Source organism: Ictidomys tridecemlineatus, chromosome 2, assembly GCF_052094955.1.
Source record: "Ictidomys tridecemlineatus isolate mIctTri1 chromosome 2, mIctTri1.hap1, whole genome shotgun sequence".
NCBI classification, from domain to species: Eukaryota; Metazoa; Chordata; class Mammalia; order Rodentia; family Sciuridae; genus Ictidomys; species Ictidomys tridecemlineatus.
This window is the reverse complement of record NC_135478.1, coordinates 220,771,597-220,788,778: the sequence shown is the minus strand read 5'-3', so window position 1 is coordinate 220,788,778 and position 17,182 is coordinate 220,771,597. Positions and strand designations below refer to the sequence as shown.

General features: G+C 48.3%; 1 protein-coding gene across 3 annotated transcripts in view; it reads right to left on the bottom strand.

Annotated features, from left to right (window-relative positions):
* Positions 1-599: 599 nt before the first annotated feature.
* The window catches only part of Arhgef5 (Rho guanine nucleotide exchange factor 5), a 22,046-nt gene continuing 5,463 nt past the window's right edge, over positions 600-17,182 (bottom strand). For all 3 annotated transcript variants that reach the window (XM_078040693.1, XM_005326625.5, XM_078040692.1), the window contains exons 2-15: positions 13,202-16,331; positions 12,615-12,672; positions 12,126-12,190; positions 11,666-11,919; positions 8,550-8,710; positions 7,850-8,002; positions 7,429-7,558; positions 7,089-7,163; positions 6,585-6,674; positions 5,908-6,065; positions 5,120-5,281; positions 3,493-3,563; positions 1,875-1,979; positions 600-1,274 (exon numbers count right to left, since the gene is read on the bottom strand). In XM_078040693.1, the coding sequence (XP_077896819.1) occupies positions 1,117-1,274; positions 1,875-1,979; positions 3,493-3,563; positions 5,120-5,281; positions 5,908-6,065; positions 6,585-6,674; positions 7,089-7,163; positions 7,429-7,558; positions 7,850-8,002; positions 8,550-8,710; positions 11,666-11,919; positions 12,126-12,190; positions 12,615-12,672; positions 13,202-16,319 (4,758 nt within the window). In that variant the 5' untranslated portion in view covers positions 16,320-16,331 and the 3' untranslated portion in view covers positions 600-1,116. The remainder of the gene's footprint in view (positions 1,275-1,874; positions 1,980-3,492; positions 3,564-5,119; positions 5,282-5,907; positions 6,066-6,584; positions 6,675-7,088; positions 7,164-7,428; positions 7,559-7,849; positions 8,003-8,549; positions 8,711-11,665; positions 11,920-12,125; positions 12,191-12,614; positions 12,673-13,201; positions 16,332-17,182) is intronic.

Sequence of the window (17,182 nt, the reverse complement as noted above, 5' to 3'; positions counted from 1 at the left end):
TGTGACAAAGAAAATTTAGTGGTACCCTTCAACTGAGAAAGGTAATCTTAAAGGAGACAGAGAAAAATATATGGTTAGAGTTGGATAAGACTTTGGAGCTTGCTTGGTCTGATCCTGCATTCTACATGTCAGGGAACGGAGACATGGAGAGACTGAATCATAGCCTGTGGTAACTGCACGTTAGGCCTCTTGACTTGGATTCTAGGACTCTTTCTGTTGTGCCATGCTGCCTCCATAAAGAAGTTAAAACTTCTGTGAAGATATCTTCACAATGATTTGAGCCACAATAAGAAAATCACGAATGGTCTGAATAGGATCTGTCACATCCACCCAAACTAGCCAATATCTAGACCTTATAGGTAGAGTAAATAGGGTTTGCATGGGGCTTTCATTACGCATCGAGTACTTCTTCCTTCTCCTACTTCTGATACCATGGAAAGAAGAACAACTGCCCAAACTCTCAGGGGTCACAAAGCAGCTGCCACACCTTACACCCCATGTTGGCCTTCTGTCATGACACCTAAAAAAAGAGGTTGGAACTCTTATGGGAATCCATGTTTTGAAACTTGTTCAGTCTGAGGAGTCTGAGAAGAAAACACTCAGAGAAGTGCCAAGTTTATTATGGCAAGAGTACCCCCTCACATTGCCACCCAGAGACACAGATCTCAGGGACGCACGCGCGGCGTTCACACCAACCACTGCGGAGACTCCGAGGCTGAAAGACACCTTAGAGGTCACCAGCTTGACCTTCCCATCTGATGTGTCAATCCCTCTTAAACATTGTCCTCCAGTGGCCTGAGGTCAGAGTGTTGAACATGTGGCCATGACTGGAACTTGGGCCGGGTCTAAATCTGCACTCGGGAAGCCAAGGATGCTTTAGGACCGTATGGTAGCAGAAGTCAAGTTCCCTGAATAAGGCTTTTCAGGCCCTTTTCCTGTGAAAAAAGGATCCCAGAGTCCAGTGTGAAGTCCCTCAACATCCCCCCACCAAGCACAAAGCACAGAAAAGGAGGCCTGGGATGAGTGGCTGGGTTAACGGGGTTTTGTCCTTGGACTTAGTTCTTGGTCCAGAGGGCAGCTTGTTCTTAAGCTCATGAGATTGCTCTCAGGGAATAGCTAGGTGCGATGTTCCACCAGTTGTAGTTTGGCAGTCTTGACTCGATGGGCCTCCTTCAGGTTCCGCGCACGGACCTCTGGGTTGGAAATGAACTCCACTTGTTGCAGAGGGAACCAGCCTTGCTCCCCGTCTGAGAGCCTCACACCTTCCAGCCAGCCTGTGGGCACAGGGCAAGCACAAAGAGTTACCTGGAGGGGACCAGCCTCCCTATGTACTAAATATGGCTGCCCTGGGTCTGGTGAGATCTGCAGCTGCCCGTTTCTGAGTCTTCCCCGTTGTTAGGAGTTGAATTGTGTCCCCTTTCCCAGTATGAGTTGATGTCCTAATCCCTGGGACCTCAAAACAAGACCTTATTTGGGAATGAGGTTGTTGCAGATATCATTAGTACAGTTAAGCTGAGCTCAGACTGGAATAAGGTGGCCATTAAGCCAATACAACTGGTGTCCTTAGGGAAAGAGGGAAACCTGGGCACACACAGAGGGAAGAGGGCCCCAGGGAGACGTGGGCAGAGACTGGAAATGTGCTGCTACAGCTAAGGAACATGTGTGACTATCAGACTGGACAAGGCTAGGAAGGATCCTCCCTAGAGGTTTCGGAAGGGACACGGCGCTGCCAACACTTTGATTTTGGACTTCTTGCCTACCAAACTGTGAGAGGATAACTTTGCTCTGTTACAGCAGCCCCAGGAACCTAACCACCCCCACGTCTTGCCCCGGACACCTGGCCTGCTGGACTCCTCCTGGAGTCTCCCTCTTACCATCGCTGCTCTGCTGAGTCACCATCACCACGTCGGCCTTCTCCAGTGCCAACTCGTCATTCTCTCGGGGCTTGTAGGCGCGGAGACACTGGACTTGTGGGGAGTCTTTGGAAGAGAAGGGTGAAGAGAGATCAGAAGGGGCAGGAGCCCAGAACACGAGCGAGAAATGGCAGGGAGCAGTGGGCAGGACTTCAGTTAGAGGTAAGTGTGGGCTCATTAAACAAAGGGGGAGTTTGGGAAAACATTCATCTTCTACCAGCAACCAAGTAGTTGATACAGAAATAAAAATACCCAAACTGAAATGGATCCAAAATTCTATTTCTCTGGAGAAGATGACTGAGAAATCTGCGACCACTGTTTGTTTGCTACAAATACTAGAGATCCTATTGAAGACCCACTTTCCTTCTGAACCCCTCCCCAGCCCCTTTGTCTTCAATGGATTGTGAACTTCTTAAAACTGACTTTTGGTAAGAAACCATGTCTCCCTCTTCTAAATGTTCCATTTATGTGCTTTGCTTCTCCACTGAGATGGTAAAATCTGAGCCTGTGACTCATTCTTCATTTCCTTCAATGTCTGAAGTGAGACTGGGAGATTCCATCAGTGGAATCCCAAATATGCACTAGACAAGGGACTCAATCCCCTTTGGCTTCAGTATCCTCATAGAGTGACCAAGATAATTATTGATCAAGATGGTTCTTGAGGAGTTGCTGGATATCTGTTTATTTTTATGAACCAGGCAAAATTTCCCTAGAGCTGAGGCTGAAGGTAAAAAAGTTCAGAGTGGGGCTGACCTCTAAGCGTTCCATCATAGGCGTGTATTGCTCCTCTTGCTTTACTATGCTGCACTGGTTCTCCCAGAAAACAAGCACAAGACTGCATATTATTTGTACTTCTTTTTCTAAAACTCCTCCCCATCTACCATTCTTAAGATCATAATGAAGAAGGAAAAATTACCCTGCCCCCCTTATCCTCCAGGGAAGCCAACAAATGGAATATATAGGAAGTTAACAGATTTCAGTTATAGCTTAGTTCTCCTAGTTCCTTTTCAAAGCTTCCTTATATTCATTTATTCTTTTCAGATACTAAAAACCCAGTATTCCTTTGAGTTCTTTTTTTTTTCCTCTGGACATAAACTAGGAAATCCTTGCTGGTGGACAACTGAGGGCTGATATAAGAGCCAGAAGAAGTCCATCTTGGCACAAATGCACACGAATTCAGAATGTGAGCCTGCAGCTACCAGGGACCCTCCAGTTAACTGGCCTCAGGCCATCCCATACAGGAGGGGCATGGTCAGGACAAATCTGTGTTGCTATCCTCCTGTGATCCCCTATTTTCCCCAACACTTTCAAATTAGTAAAACCCAGGCAAAATCAGCAGAATGGACTTAAGGGGACAAATATCTTAGAATGAATAAACTATAGCCTAAGGCAGGGTGTGTGTGGGGGGAAGGGCATTGCCATGGTGAAGCAGATGTGTCTCAGTGTTGAAGCTCCAGTGTTTAAGCTTCACTCTGGAAGTCTGAGGAAAAGCAACAACAGAAGCCTCACAGAGTTACCGCCCAGCACCCTGACCTCCTGTGTCCAGGGGAGACCTCTAACCCTGATGATTCTCACTCACCGTAACACTCCAGCAGATCCAACTCCTCTCTTGGCATGGCCAGGGCTGAGATCCAGCGAAGCTTTTCACTTCTGAGAAAACAAAGCAGGGTGGTATTTTCAGCTACAACAGCAGCCTGTGGGTGTGTATCAGAGCCAATGACTGGGAAGCAAATAGCTGTGGGAAGGACTTTCTAGTTCAGTGATTTCACCACAAAGTCACCAGGACCCTACGTGGTGGAACCTGGTACCATCCTGAACTGTAGGTAAACGTGTCTTCCACACTTTCCCTTTTTCTTTCCCCCTCCAGATTCCTTATACCTTCCAAGTCGGGGTATTAAGTTAACTGTCAATTACACACATGCAGACTTTCCATTTTGGAAATTGTGCCAAGTAAAATGTTCGTCCCAATTTAGATTCCCTCTATCACTTTGCATGATTCTTGACACTCTCTTGCCCACATCAATCAAATATTTCAAAAATAAAAAGTTATTCTGTGATAATAATTCAACTGGGGAGAAACAGCTTAGTATTTTGTTGTTGTTGTCATTCTTATACAAAGTAATGCTAATTTTATAATCATCTGGAGGTTTTGCATTATCTTAACCTCTGCTTCCACATATGCTTAGGTAATTGAGAGCTGACACTTTTACTGGAAAATTCTACCCAAAGCACTAAACAAAGAGAACATAACTGCATCTGATTATTTGGCTTACGTGATATTTAGCATACATAACCTGCTATCAGCCTTTCTGTTTCATAAGTGAAGGTAAGTGTTATCAGTACTACCCTGAGTAGTCTTCCAAGGGACGAAACTGAAAAGGTTCTTGAATGTAGGATATCTCAAATGATTAGATATGTTGAAAATTTTAAAGAAAGACTCTTCTCATATCTTTTATAATATTGGTAATACTATAGTCTTTTAGGAATTCACTGCTATAGGCTTTATGTACCGCATTTATTTTTACTTTTAATTCTTTTTTAAAATTTGACAACTTAGCAACACGGGGTCTTGCTAAGTTGCTACAGCTAGTCTCCAACTTGTGATCCTCCTGCCTCAGTCTCCCTGTTATAGGGATTATAGGTATCTGACACTGCACCTGGCTGTGAAACCAGATTTTATAGGTAAAATTGTTGATCTCCAAAGATCAAATGAATATATTAGTTGTTATGATCATTGAAAAGATAAGCCAATCAAATTTCTCAGCACTATGACTTTCTGCTTAACAGAAGATGGAGTAGGCAGGTTGGGGTGGGGGAGCAAAAGGCACCCAGTGCTTGTCTTATTCATACATGTGTCCAGCAGCCATGGCACTGAAGGGTCTCTGGCTTGCACACATGAACACTAACTCACAGACACCAGGATGAAAATTCTTTGCTTACTCCAAACCAGTCCATCCCCCTTCTTTAGTTTTTTGAGTAAAAGATATAAAATAGATGCTGAGTCTTAATGGCAACTTCAAACTTCCTTCTGCCTGTAATCTCCTACAGGTTGCCTCTTAGCTCTGGGAATTTAGAGCTCTCCATTATGGCCCCCAGTCCAGAGGGGGCTAAGTAGTGTTTAGGTGGTTTCCTGGACATCTTTTTTGCCTGATCCCACTTCCTTCCCAGGCTACCCATACCAGCGCCCCTGCCCAGCCCCATCTCACTGAGTCTCTGTGCGGAAGAGGAACTCGGCCTGGGTGCCCTGTGTGTTGTGCCGCAGGAAGAGGCGGAAGAGGTTTTTGTGCGCTCCGTGTAGCTTCATTTCACACTTCTCCCCCCGGATGGAGGAGAAGGGAGCATGGTCAAATACCAGGAATCGGTTACCCCTGCAAAACAGAAGTCTTTTCAGTGGACTCTAGGCTTTCTATATTCTATCCACCTTCACATTCTTGGATTCAAACTCTATGTCCTTAGCATCTGCAGCCTGAAAATTCCTATAAAAACCACAAAATGGTCCTAACTTGCTTTCAAGATGGTAGCTCCTGTGTCCTCACCAATTTGGCAAAACATCTATCCCTTGCAATGAATAATGGTTTACTTTAAGAAGTTGAAGAAACAGAATGAATATAAACTTTCCAAGGTTCCAAGGAATAGAGCTTAATTAAGATCTGAAATTAACTAAGTATCTCTGGGCTAGCAGGTGGATTCCAGCCCAAAGCGTGCACACACCCATACACACACACCAAAAAAACAAAACAAAAACGAACAAACAAAAAATGATTTCAGAAGGTGGTTAAGATCATTTGAGGCATTTATAACTCCATTATAGAGGCATTTATAACTCCTCATGACTTAATTTGGTGTTTCTCTTCTCTATGCTATGACCTGGACTCCATGGGTTGAACCACTGAAAAGATCCTCTAAGAAGACAACCCTTCTCTGTTCCTTTAAGGCCTTCCCTCTTGACTCCTCCATTCCCTTTCTCTCCCAGCCTCCCATTCCAGCCACTGACTCTCGGGGCCGGGACAGCAACAGGCAGTCATTGAAGAGGTGCAGATGGATTGGACGTGTGTTCAGTTTCCTTCGCATCCCTGGGGAGACGCTGAACTCTAGGGCGGTCAGTTCCCCACTCTTCACCAGCCAGCGAGACTGTGAGATGAGTGGGAATATCTAGGGGCAGAAGAGAGAGAAGGCAGCGTCACAGACAGTCCTCCTTCCTCACTAACCATCTCTTCCTTGTCTTCTCTCTTACTCATAACCTACCTGCCTAGATTCTGTTTCCCTCTGAACCCTCTAACTATCCTGTCCACTCCTCCTCTTCCTTGTAACTGCTGTTCCTTCTTTAAATAATCCTTCCAGAGTTTCCCTATGAGTCACAAGCAAATGTGTGTGTGGGTGTGTGTGTATGTATGTGTGTGTGTGTGTGTGTGTGTGTGTGTGTATTTATTTGTCCTCCCTTTTTAACACCAAAAGAATATAATATGCACACAGTTATGCACCTTCACGTGACAGTGACAATAGTTTTGGAGATTGAAGAGGATATTTGTGTATCCCAGAAACAGAACAGAAAGCAAGGCAGGATGGTTGGAGGCTGGAAAGAGGGAAACAAGAGGACTCTGTTTAGAAGGTGACCTGTGGGACATGCCATAGAGAGTGATGGTCAGAGTAGGGGGCTGGGCACTCACTCACTTTGCACTCAAATTCAATCTTCTGGCTCAGGTAGATCAGTTCCTCTGTCCGACGCATCCTCTGGACATTATTATTGCAGTCTCGGATCAGCTGAGGGTTTGGCAAGGCGAGGAAAGGGGACAAGGACTGTATTAGAGTCTTTGATCTCAGAGTTCCCTGAAAGCAATCTGGAAAAGGATAGGACAGCCTCCTCTTTTCTCCTGGGCTGGCATTGACTGAAGGGAACATGGAGGTCAAGCCTTAGGACTCTGGTGTATTCTGCACAAGCTGACAGAATGCTCCTGGGTGAGGGGCTGTGGGAGTGGGAGCCCAGTCCCTTGGTATGTGGTGCTGGGTATGGAAGAGGAGGCTGTGGGTGGACATGCTTGGAGGTGTGGTGGATGCAGGGAGGCTGAGCTCCCCCTTAACAGGATCCCACCTCCCATGCTGTCTGGAGCTGTGGGCCTGTGGAAGGGATGACTTGTCTGTGAAGGACAATCAGGATGGGAGTGGGTAGCTGCTGACCTCCTCCAGGGCATGGTGGGCCTTTGTGGCCTCTGCTTCTTCTGAGGAGCCAGGTTGTGTCCTCTTCAGAATGTTCTACAGGATAAACAGCAGGCAGGAGCCAGGTGGTAGGAAGAAATAAACAAATAGGAAGAGATAACTGGGGGTTGATTAATGGAGAAGCCTAGGGATACAATTTTAACAACAAATATTTCTGAGAAAGAAAGGTGTGTGCAGTGGGGAGACGGCTCACATCCTCCACAGGAGGTAAATGGCCAAAAAATGATGGTCCTCTGTCCTGAAGCTTCTCAGGATCATCCCTTTGAGTTCAGGGTGGTGACCCATAAAGTATCTGGCCTACCTGGAGCAGCAGCTTGAGACGGGTAATGCGCTGGAAGGGCAGAATCAGAAAGGATTTGAGGGAAAGGCGTTGGCAGATGGGGTCACTCTCCAGCTTCTCCAAGACCTCTCGGAAATTGCTGTTGCTATTCCTGCATGATAGTGAACCTCGGGTGAGGAGGGACAAGGGGAATCATGGGGGCTCCGTGAAGGCGTGGGGAATGGACGCTCAGTGGAATATCTGGGGCTGGGAGACAATGGTGAGATCTGCTGCAGAGGGGCCCAGATGTGATTGCTGAGAAGATCTGATATGGAAGGCATGCTGGGGCTTGACACCACACCGCAGGCACAGGGACGTGAATCCTTGGGACAGCACTCTGGGTGAGGGATTGGCACAAGGTCACTGCAGGGCCCACCAAGAACTGAATGGGGATCAGTCTCACAGCAGACTTTGGAAGGTGCGTTCTTGGTAGGTCTGGTTGGTGACATAAGGCAGGTAGACCCGGCGGAAGTCCGGAGCATGGTTCAGGACTATATCACACACTTGGAAAGAGAAGATGTTGTTCTCGAAGTTCTCTTCTAGGTCTGAAAGGAACCTGTACGGTATTTAAACAAGTCTCATGAAATTTTAGGGCCTCAACTCAGCAGCTGGCTGACCCCTGCTATGCCCTGACTTCTGACTTCTTCCCATTTGTAATTTCTATTGACTCTCCTTAGCTCTGTGCTCCTTGCCACACACTGGGATTCTCTAAGGCTATTGCTAGCTTGCTCCTGATTTAACTCTTGATTCTCATATTCTATTTCTTCCTTTTCTTCTATCTTATTCTGGTTTTCCCATCTTCAGATGATTTCTTCACCTTATCTCTAATGCAGTGCATGCCCGCAGTTATGTCCACAACCTTCACCCCGGACATTTTTCTCATTAACTTACTTCTCCAGTGATGGCCTGTCTAACTCAACTGTCTCTGCTTCTTTGCTCTTCCTATCTCTACAGCCATCTGGAATCATAGAGGGAGCTGAGGCCCAATTTCATCCTGAGATATGGCCAAGGGAAGGTTTCTAAGGGGGAAAACCCTGACTGAAGGTTCAGTGGCTAACAATACTGAGGCTGAGGGAGTGGTACTTGGGAGAGGATAGTCTCACGTGGTGCTGACGTCTCGAACATCCTGTAACCGAGAGAAGAGCCACTGGTACTCCTGGTTGGAAAGGGTGGCCCTGAGTTGGCTTGAAAGTTGGAAATGATCCACAGCTACGTGCAGACTGCGTAGGTATGAGGCCTCTGACACAATCAGCTCAAATTTGGCCTAAGATGTTGAGAAGGAAGAAGACTAATGAAAAACTTTGCTAGCTGTCTAGCATATACCAGACACTAAGGAATATTCTAGGGTTAGGGATCTAAATAAGATAGACCCTTTCATAGCTCATAGTTACAGCAGAATCTAACTTGATCTGGGGGAGAGATAAGAGTTGTTTCAATATGTAAGATTTAAACCAGAGCTTGAAAAACATGTGCAAGCATCCAAAGGCAAAAATATGCTGATCAAGAAACTCAACATGCACACAAATGGATATCTATGAGAAATGGTGACCATACTAATTTGCTTCACTGCAGTAATCTTTTTTAATATATATATATATATATATATAAAACTCCTAACATCAGGGTGTATACCTTAAATATACACAATAACATTTATTTCAAAAAAATGTTCCTAAATAAATTGAGCATTTTGGGAACCAATTATACAAAAGTATCAAGAGATGAGGCGGAAGAGGCAAAGAGAGATAGGAACAAGGTCTAGAGAGTTAAATAAACAATGTAAAACAGTTTGGACTGAAGATAAGGGAAAAATGGAAAAACAAGGTTTTATGTAGGGGAAAAACTTGATGAGATGTGCTTTCTGATAAGGACATTTCTGGAACAATGTAGAGAAGAGAGTAAGAGAGTAAAGGGTAAAGGGTAAAGAGAGCCAGGGTAGGAAATGTTGTAATAATACCAGATGAGAGATGAGACCCTCAAAAAACATGGGGATGAGGGTACGCAGGCCAACTTCATAAGTATTTAGGGGGCAGACCTGGAAGGACTTGGTTACTTGCTAGAAATGGGGCCTGAATAGGAAGGAAGGGCCACAGTTAACGCCTCGGTGTTTAAGTCAGGGAACGAGGTGAACAGTGGAGTCACTAGGTGGATGATAGAGTTGTCTTTGAGAGAGGAACAGGTTTAGGGAATGAAGCTGATGGATCAGGTTGGGGTGGGAGGAGAAATGGAAAGAAACAGGATATCTGAGAACAAGATGGTGCAGTTGGGGTATAACATAAAACACAGCCCTTGAGAGCATGTTTGGAGGTTCCAGCAGGAGGTGCAATGACTCAGGGCCATGACTAGTGTGGGCTTCTCATGCTTTCCACCCAGGCATGTGGCTTCAAGATAGACCCCGGATAGAAAAGCCAAAGAAGACAGATACCCCTTGGATGGCCAATGACATGGCCCAACAACCTCCCCCACAGCAGCACTCGAGCTGATGTTGCAGGTTTGTCTGGTCTTGGGGCCAGTGTTCACCGACCCTGCGACGTCCAGTGGTTCACTGAGTCTTTCTAAACCTCAGTTTTCTTGTCTTTTTATGCAGGTAGAGTGGCTCTCCCCTCCCAAAGACAGTCAAAAGAAACGGAGCCTGTGACAGCACACTGTAGTCCCCAGGGGGCTATTTTATGACATGCAAGTGTGTATAGAAGAGGTAGAGACGCAGAGGCCTCTCTTCTCACAAACATGAGGCCAGAGCTGGACCAGGAGCCCTAGAGACTTCCTAGTTTGCTGGAGTTGGGGAGACAGAGCTAAAGTTTGTGTCCTATCCCATTGTTTGAATAAGAAGTATGGGTACATGAGTGATTTTCTAAACATTCTCAATGTATTTTAAAAATGGTGGTGAGAACAGGGCCTTCAAGTCTGAGCTTTGAAAAACCTAAAAACATCGGTCTCTGTGGTAGTAAAAGCACTGATTACCATTAAATTCTTACGGCCAAACTGTCACTCCCCACTGATGATGAAAGGGGAAAGCTCGGCACTCACATTTAGCAAACGATGCTAAACTAATACGTGTTATTTCATTTAAACCACAGAGCAGTGGTGACGCCTGTAACCCCAGCTACTTGGGAAGCTGAGGCAGGAGGATTACAAGTTTGACCCTGTCTCAAACTACAACAAAAAGGGCAGAGGATACCGCTCAGTGGTTGAGAAGCCCTGGGTTCAATTCCTCATCCCACAAAAACTAAATGAATAAAATAAACCACCCAGCCACCTTGAAAGGTAGGCATTTTAACCTCCATGTGTGGATGAGGAGATGGAGATTTCGTGAAGTTATATAACCTGCCTGAAGTTGCACAGCTGGTAAGTGGGGAACCAGGTGTACCTCACTTGGCACTAACATAGTCAACATTTCTTGAGTACCAGGCTCTCATCTTTTCACTTCTCCAGTAACTCTTTGCATCTCTAGTTTACAAACGGGGAAACATCAGCTTAGAAGGATGGAGTAACTTGGCCAAGTTGAACAGCAGATCTTAAAGTGAGCTTCCATGCAGGGCATTTACTCCCAAAGCTAATTTCTTAAACTATTCTATTGGACCCTGCTCAACTGTCTTCCTGCACACCATATTTCAGATAGATCTGAGAGTTAAGAGAAGCTTTTGATGGAAAAACGTGCTAATAGTGATAGCTTAAAACCCGACTAACAGCCTCTAGTATTGCTCTTGGGAATGAAGGCCCAGAAGAGATGCTCTAAAGCCTCTTAGATCAACTCCATGGGGCCCTCTTCTAGGCACCAAAAAAAAAAAAAAAAATAACATCTTGATTGAAGAGGAAAACTTCAGTGTAGCCTGAAATCTTGCAGGAAGAGGGAAATTTCAGTCTACCCTGAAGCATGGGATGAAGTTCATCCAACAAATTCACAGGCATTGTTACCCTACCCAAGCCCCAAACCAGTAACCGGTGGGCACAGATGCACAGACGCACAGTGGCATGAGGAAGCAGGGAGGAGGACAGTGCTCATACTCGGAAAACAATTCATTCTCCAGAACGGAGAGGATTCAGGGTCACTGTGTGTGTGGTGTGTGTGTGTGTGTGTGTGTGGTGTGGGGTGAGCACGGGGTGGGGACAGCCTGCTCTTAGAGGTGCTGCTGTGAGTAGGAGACAGTAAGGTCAGCAAGGCAACCTTGCCAGCTTTCCTGTAAGCCCCTCTCCTCCCACACCCTGCCCTGCTTGGTACCTCTTGCAGTTTCTGGTCTTCGTGGGTCATGGAGAGCAGCACGGCACTGTTGCGCACCACAGGGATTTCCTGCCAGAGGGAGCCACTGGAAGCCATGGAGAGGCGCTGCAGGTAGGACTCTGAGGACACCAGCGCCTTGCGAGGCTGCCGCGGGGAGGTGGGCCCAGGGGCCTCTGCCAGGCTGTCCAGCCGCTGCTGGCTCTGAATCTCTTTGTTCAGAAAGAAATCGCTGTATTCCTGGTAGAGTAGCTGGGCTACAGAGGCATGGGAGGATGCATAAGAGAGGAAGAAAGGGAAGGTGAACGGAGGCCCAGGGAAAGATGGAAGCTGCCCAGCTACTGCTGACCTGGCAGTTCTCTCTCCTGCAGACATCACCCCAGGCTGCCGACAACCATGAGGCCCAGTCCCTTCCTGGGCAGCACACCTACCTAGGCCTGCAGACCCACTCCAAGGTACTCACAGGAGTTGATGAGCTTGGAGCGGCGTCGTGAAAAGCCTCCTGTCCCCTCCTTTGGTTTCTTCTCCCTGTGGAGGAAGGAAGGCTCTGAGGTGCTTGCTGGCCAGGAGATAGATGACTCCAGGCAACTGCAGATGAGAAAGCCTCTCACCTGCCTGGCACGTGCTGGGATGTCAGGACCCGGTTCCCTAGAGAGGTGCAGAGCTGCATCCTGACCCTCTTCAGGATGGTTGGGAACTTTTACATGGGGAGTAGTTCAAGATCAAAGGACTGAGAAGGATGGAGGACTCAAGACTCAGCCGACAGAACCCACAGATAGAGTTCAGTCTCCCTGCCCTGGATTCCTGGTGTCTCCCCAATTTACCCCCCAAAGAGAGAGCCATGAGCCACTCTAGGTCCCGGAACCCATATCAACTAAAATCCAGATGATGAAATCTTAGCATCCCAAGAAGAGAGAGAGAGCAAGTGATCCATTAGGAGAAGGTAACTCACCGGAAAACAACGGCATCTGTGGGTCCAGGAGATCTGCCCATGGCTGAACCTCTTGAATCTGAAAATAGAAATGGGTGACATAACTAAGATTTCAGAGGGACATTCAGAGAAAAATGAAGAAGATAACTCTTACAGTGAGAATTCAGGTATCCAGAAGGGAAAAAACCAAAACCAAAATAAAATAAAATAAAAGGAATTTGGGAGGGAATAAAGTCCAGTACAGAGTATTGAAGGAAACCAGTCTCAGCTATATCCCCTGCCCTCGTCAGAATAGGAATGGGACAAGTAGAAGGGACCTTCTCTACTCCACGCAGGTAGGTACTGAAAAGTAGGAAAAATCCAAGACAACATCGGGGGCGGGCAGGGGGAAAAGACAGACACTAAAAGAAGGCCCGGGTTGAAAGAGACGTGGAGGTTGAAGGGAAGGAGAGGATGCTCATGGGTTTCTCTGTTGAAGGCAAGACGTGAGTGAGCGAAGTTGCAGAGGGAACAGCAGCGACCCTGGGGACAGAAGATGGGACGTGGTGGTGAAAGCTGGAAAGAGCTGGCCTCCCAATGGTGTCACTGTGGCCCTCACCCTTGCTCACCTGCAGAGCCCTCGGGCAGGATGGAAGGTCTGCGCAGGCCTTGCCGGTTCCAGCCCTTGTGTTTGTTGGTCCCCTCGCCACGCCCCCCAGTCTGTCCAGCGCTGCCCTCTGGCAGAATCCCTGTGTCCCGCCTGTGGGGCCAGCTGGATGCCTTCTCCAGCTGGGGATGGCTGGGCTTTTCTGGCTGCCTCGCTGGGCAAACAGAAGACCTCCTTTGGCCATTGCTTCCTTCCTGGGGGTCTGATCTTCTCAACACTCCTCTGACATGGCCCTCAGGCTCCTCTGAGAGTGCCGGTTCGTCCTTGGTGGTGGGCTTTTGGAGCTCCACAGTCCAAGGAGTAGTAGGGGAAGAGGGACTTAGAAGGTTTGTCATGTTGCTGAAGGCCATGCCAGAGGGCACTTCACTCCTGCTCCTACTGGTGGAAGCCAAAGACTCGGTTGATCTGCCTGTGGCTGGAGGCCAAGAGGTACGTCCAGTAGAGGGGGGAGTGGAGATGGTCCAGTCTTGGCCAGTGGGTCTTGGTTTGGCTTGACCCCCTGAATTCACAAGTCCTCCTTGAGTACTCTTGCTCCTACCCCTAGACTTTGGGGGCAATGGAGGAGGTTCGGTGGAAGGGTTCATAATGGGGACAGGGGGTAGAGGCCTGTAGATCCTTGGGATACTGGAAGAAGAGATGGGAGAATGGTGGGACTGGGGCATATCAGGAGTTGGGGGTAATGGCTTGTTGTATCTCAGCCTGTGGTGGAGAGAGGTCTGAGTATGCGGGGCACTGTCTGGGGTAGATGGCAGAGGTCGGTGTTGCCTTGACACAAGGGGGTCAGGAATTTGGGGAAGGGGGCCTTTAGGAGAACCATGTATCTCTGAACTTGGGGACCATGACAGAGGATGGCTGTGTCGCTTTACTGTGGGGACCACTGTCGGAAGATGGCCATCTTTCTCCACCATGGAAGAGTGGATGTGTCTCTTCTCTGGGAGGGGAGGGTTCAGAGATTCATGGATCCTCATCTCCATGGAGACCGTGGGTGGGGAAGAACCGTAGGCAGGAGACCCTGCAGTAAAAGCTGAATGTGGGAGAGAGCCCCAGGGCTGGCTGCTATGAGGACTGGAGGGTCTCTCTGGACTTGAAGTGAACTCTTGAGAGTCCTGCCTCAGGGTGGATAATGCAGTCGGGGATTCTGAAATCACGCTGCACTCCCTACTACTTCTTCTGTCCCTTCTTGGGGTCACAGAGCCATAAATGGCAGGCTTGGGGGGCCTCTGGGGTAATTCTGAGTGGGAAAAAGAAAGTGACATTCCCACCAGGTCTGGAGTCGGCACTGTCCTGTGGGACCCTGGGAAGGAGTTGCTCCTTAGGTGTTGGATGGTCCCACTGCAATTGGCTGGGGGGCTATGAGGGCTGGCCCCATCGGAGGTGTGGTCCCGGGTGGTCACTGCAGACAGGGAGCTGTGAAGGGCCACCGAGGGAGTCTCTGATGCCCCACAGGGAGATAGGGTGTCAGTTGAGAACGAGGTTCTTGGGGTCTCCCTCCTAGGAAAGCCAGCTGAGGGACTCTCAGATGACAAGGCAGCTGTGACGGGGGACACTTCGGAAGAACTAAAAGCAGCTGACTCTGGGGTCCTTGGAAGAGCCACAGGTGTATGGGCAGAGATCACCTCAGTCTCCTGGCTGGACACTGGCCTCTTCTTCAGCTCGGACTCTTCTTGCTGGTCACTGTGAGCTACTCTACTGTCCAGGGACGCTGCAGTAGGAGAGGGGCCAGGTAGAGAAGTGAGCTGGGGCAAGTCTCTTCTCGGCTCCGATGCAGAGGTTAGAGCTTTGGGGGATAGTGCCTCAGTCTGAGGAATCTGGGTCATGGGACAAAAGGCATCTGCAAGTAAGTCACCGGGAGAATGGTCCTCAGGGGCTACCAGAGCTAGGGGGGAAGGACAATGAGTACCTTCCTCCTCTTCTGTGCTCCTCTCATCTCCCACCGCCCCCAGCCCACCCCCAGCCCAGCTCCCTGGCTCCTCCTCCTCTGCCGCCATCACTTTCCCCTTTGGACTCTGATCTTGTTTTCCAGGTACTTCCTCCGACTTCCCCACTAAGCTTAGATTCTCCATGTACTGAGAGTCCACCCTACTTTCTTCAGGCCCCCTCAACTCCCTCTTCTTCTGTCCCCTCTCTTCGAGGTCTCCCTGACCCTGGGCTTTCCTCTCCCTCCCCTCTTGACCCTGCTCACCACAGTTCAGAACCTCCAGTTCCCCACTGAGTCTCTCTCTCTCTCGTCCTCCAAGCCACACACCATCTTGTACCTGCTCCTGTTTTGGCCCGTGTACCCACTCTTTACCATTAGCCTGCTCCACCATCTGTTCCTGCTCCTCCCAAAGCCCACCAGAACAAGCATCCTCCCCCAGAACCCCTTTCCCCTGAGATTCCATTTCATGTTGTCCCTGCTCCTCTGGCCCCCGAGTCTCCTGGGGCTGTAAGAGCTCTTCTCCCCCTTGACTTTCCCGCTCCTCCTTCTGGCTGACAGTTCCACCTCTAGAGCCCCGAGTCTGGCTCATCTCTGCAGGGTGCTCTTCGCAGGGAAGCCAAAGTACAGTCTGAGCCAAGGTGTCGGGAGAGGTTGCCTCCTTCTCTTTTGCTTCTCTAGACCCCAATGTCAAAGAAGTGAGGTCTGGCTGAAATTCCACCTCTATTCTGCAGCCCAGCTCACTGGATATTGAGAGCTTGTCTAGCTGTTCACCCTGGACGGGGCAGGTCCAGAGCTCTGGGGGAGCTGGTATCATTGGTCCTCTGTCTGCCAGGCTCTGGAGTACTGCCTCCTGGTGTCCTGGGGTATCATAGGCCTCCGCCACAAGGCTTTCCTGGTTGGTCTCCACATCTGCAGAACTTTCCTCTGAGAAAGAGGGCAAGCCCTCCTCTACAGAGTCAGTCATGTCCTGTAACCCTCTTGGCTGGGTCAACAAGAGTCTATGTCCCTGGGCCCACTTATAAGATGGGTCCTGGTCTTCCTGGGCTTCAAGCTCCATGGTGGGGATCTGGCTGCTCCTCATGATAGCTTCAGGGATAATTCTGAATTCTTCTACCGCCGGGATGGGAGTAGAGGCTCCATGCTGGCGCTCCTCAGCCTCCATCAGGGCTGAATCCTAAGGAGGAATAGAAGACAAAGGTTTCTAAGGAAACTGCAAAGAAGAGTAGGGCATTTCTTTGGTTCCATTTTGGGTCATTTTTTTTTTGAGACAAAAGGTCTTCATCCAAATAAGCAGTATCCTCTATAAACTTCTCATTTATTTGTCTATTTGATAAAGATTTCCCTAGTGACCCTTTTAAGTGTAGAACATTCAGGAGTGAACGAGATAAAGACCTTGTCCTCACGGAGCCTGCAGCCTCATGGGGGAAGCAGATAATAATCCAATGACAGTGTAAGACCATTGTCAGAGTGCCAAGAGCCCCCAGCGGCCGCTGCCCTCTAGATTCTATTATGTCATTGTCTGTTTCTCCCCGTCGACTCTCCGGACACTCAGAGTGACTCAGCCTCATATAACTCCCAGACATAGTGTGTGACACACCCTAGATCTAATAGCCCAGAGAAGCCGTGTCGGGAGTAGGACCTTCCTTCTAAACTGTCGACGGGATTAAAATAGGTCAGGCTATTACAGCCCATGAGCAAGGTACAATAGTTTCCTGTGCTTTATGCAGGGTCTTGATTTTACTCACCTTCCTTCTTTTATAGTGTCTAGGAGAGACATAACTAATGAATAATTTTGTTTTCAATTATAGAGGCAGCTGCTGTAAAGTGGAATGATAACTAATTTATTAGATTTACTATGGCCCATAAAGCTGTGTACCTTCATCATCTCACTCTCCCCTCTTCCCCAGCAACTAGGTACACTCTTCCCACTACTTCTCAAGAGTGTGACCTTCCTGCGTCTCTTGTCACTTCCAGCAGAACACCTCACCTCCTACTCTGTAAAGAACTCAGAAGCCAGCAGAGGAG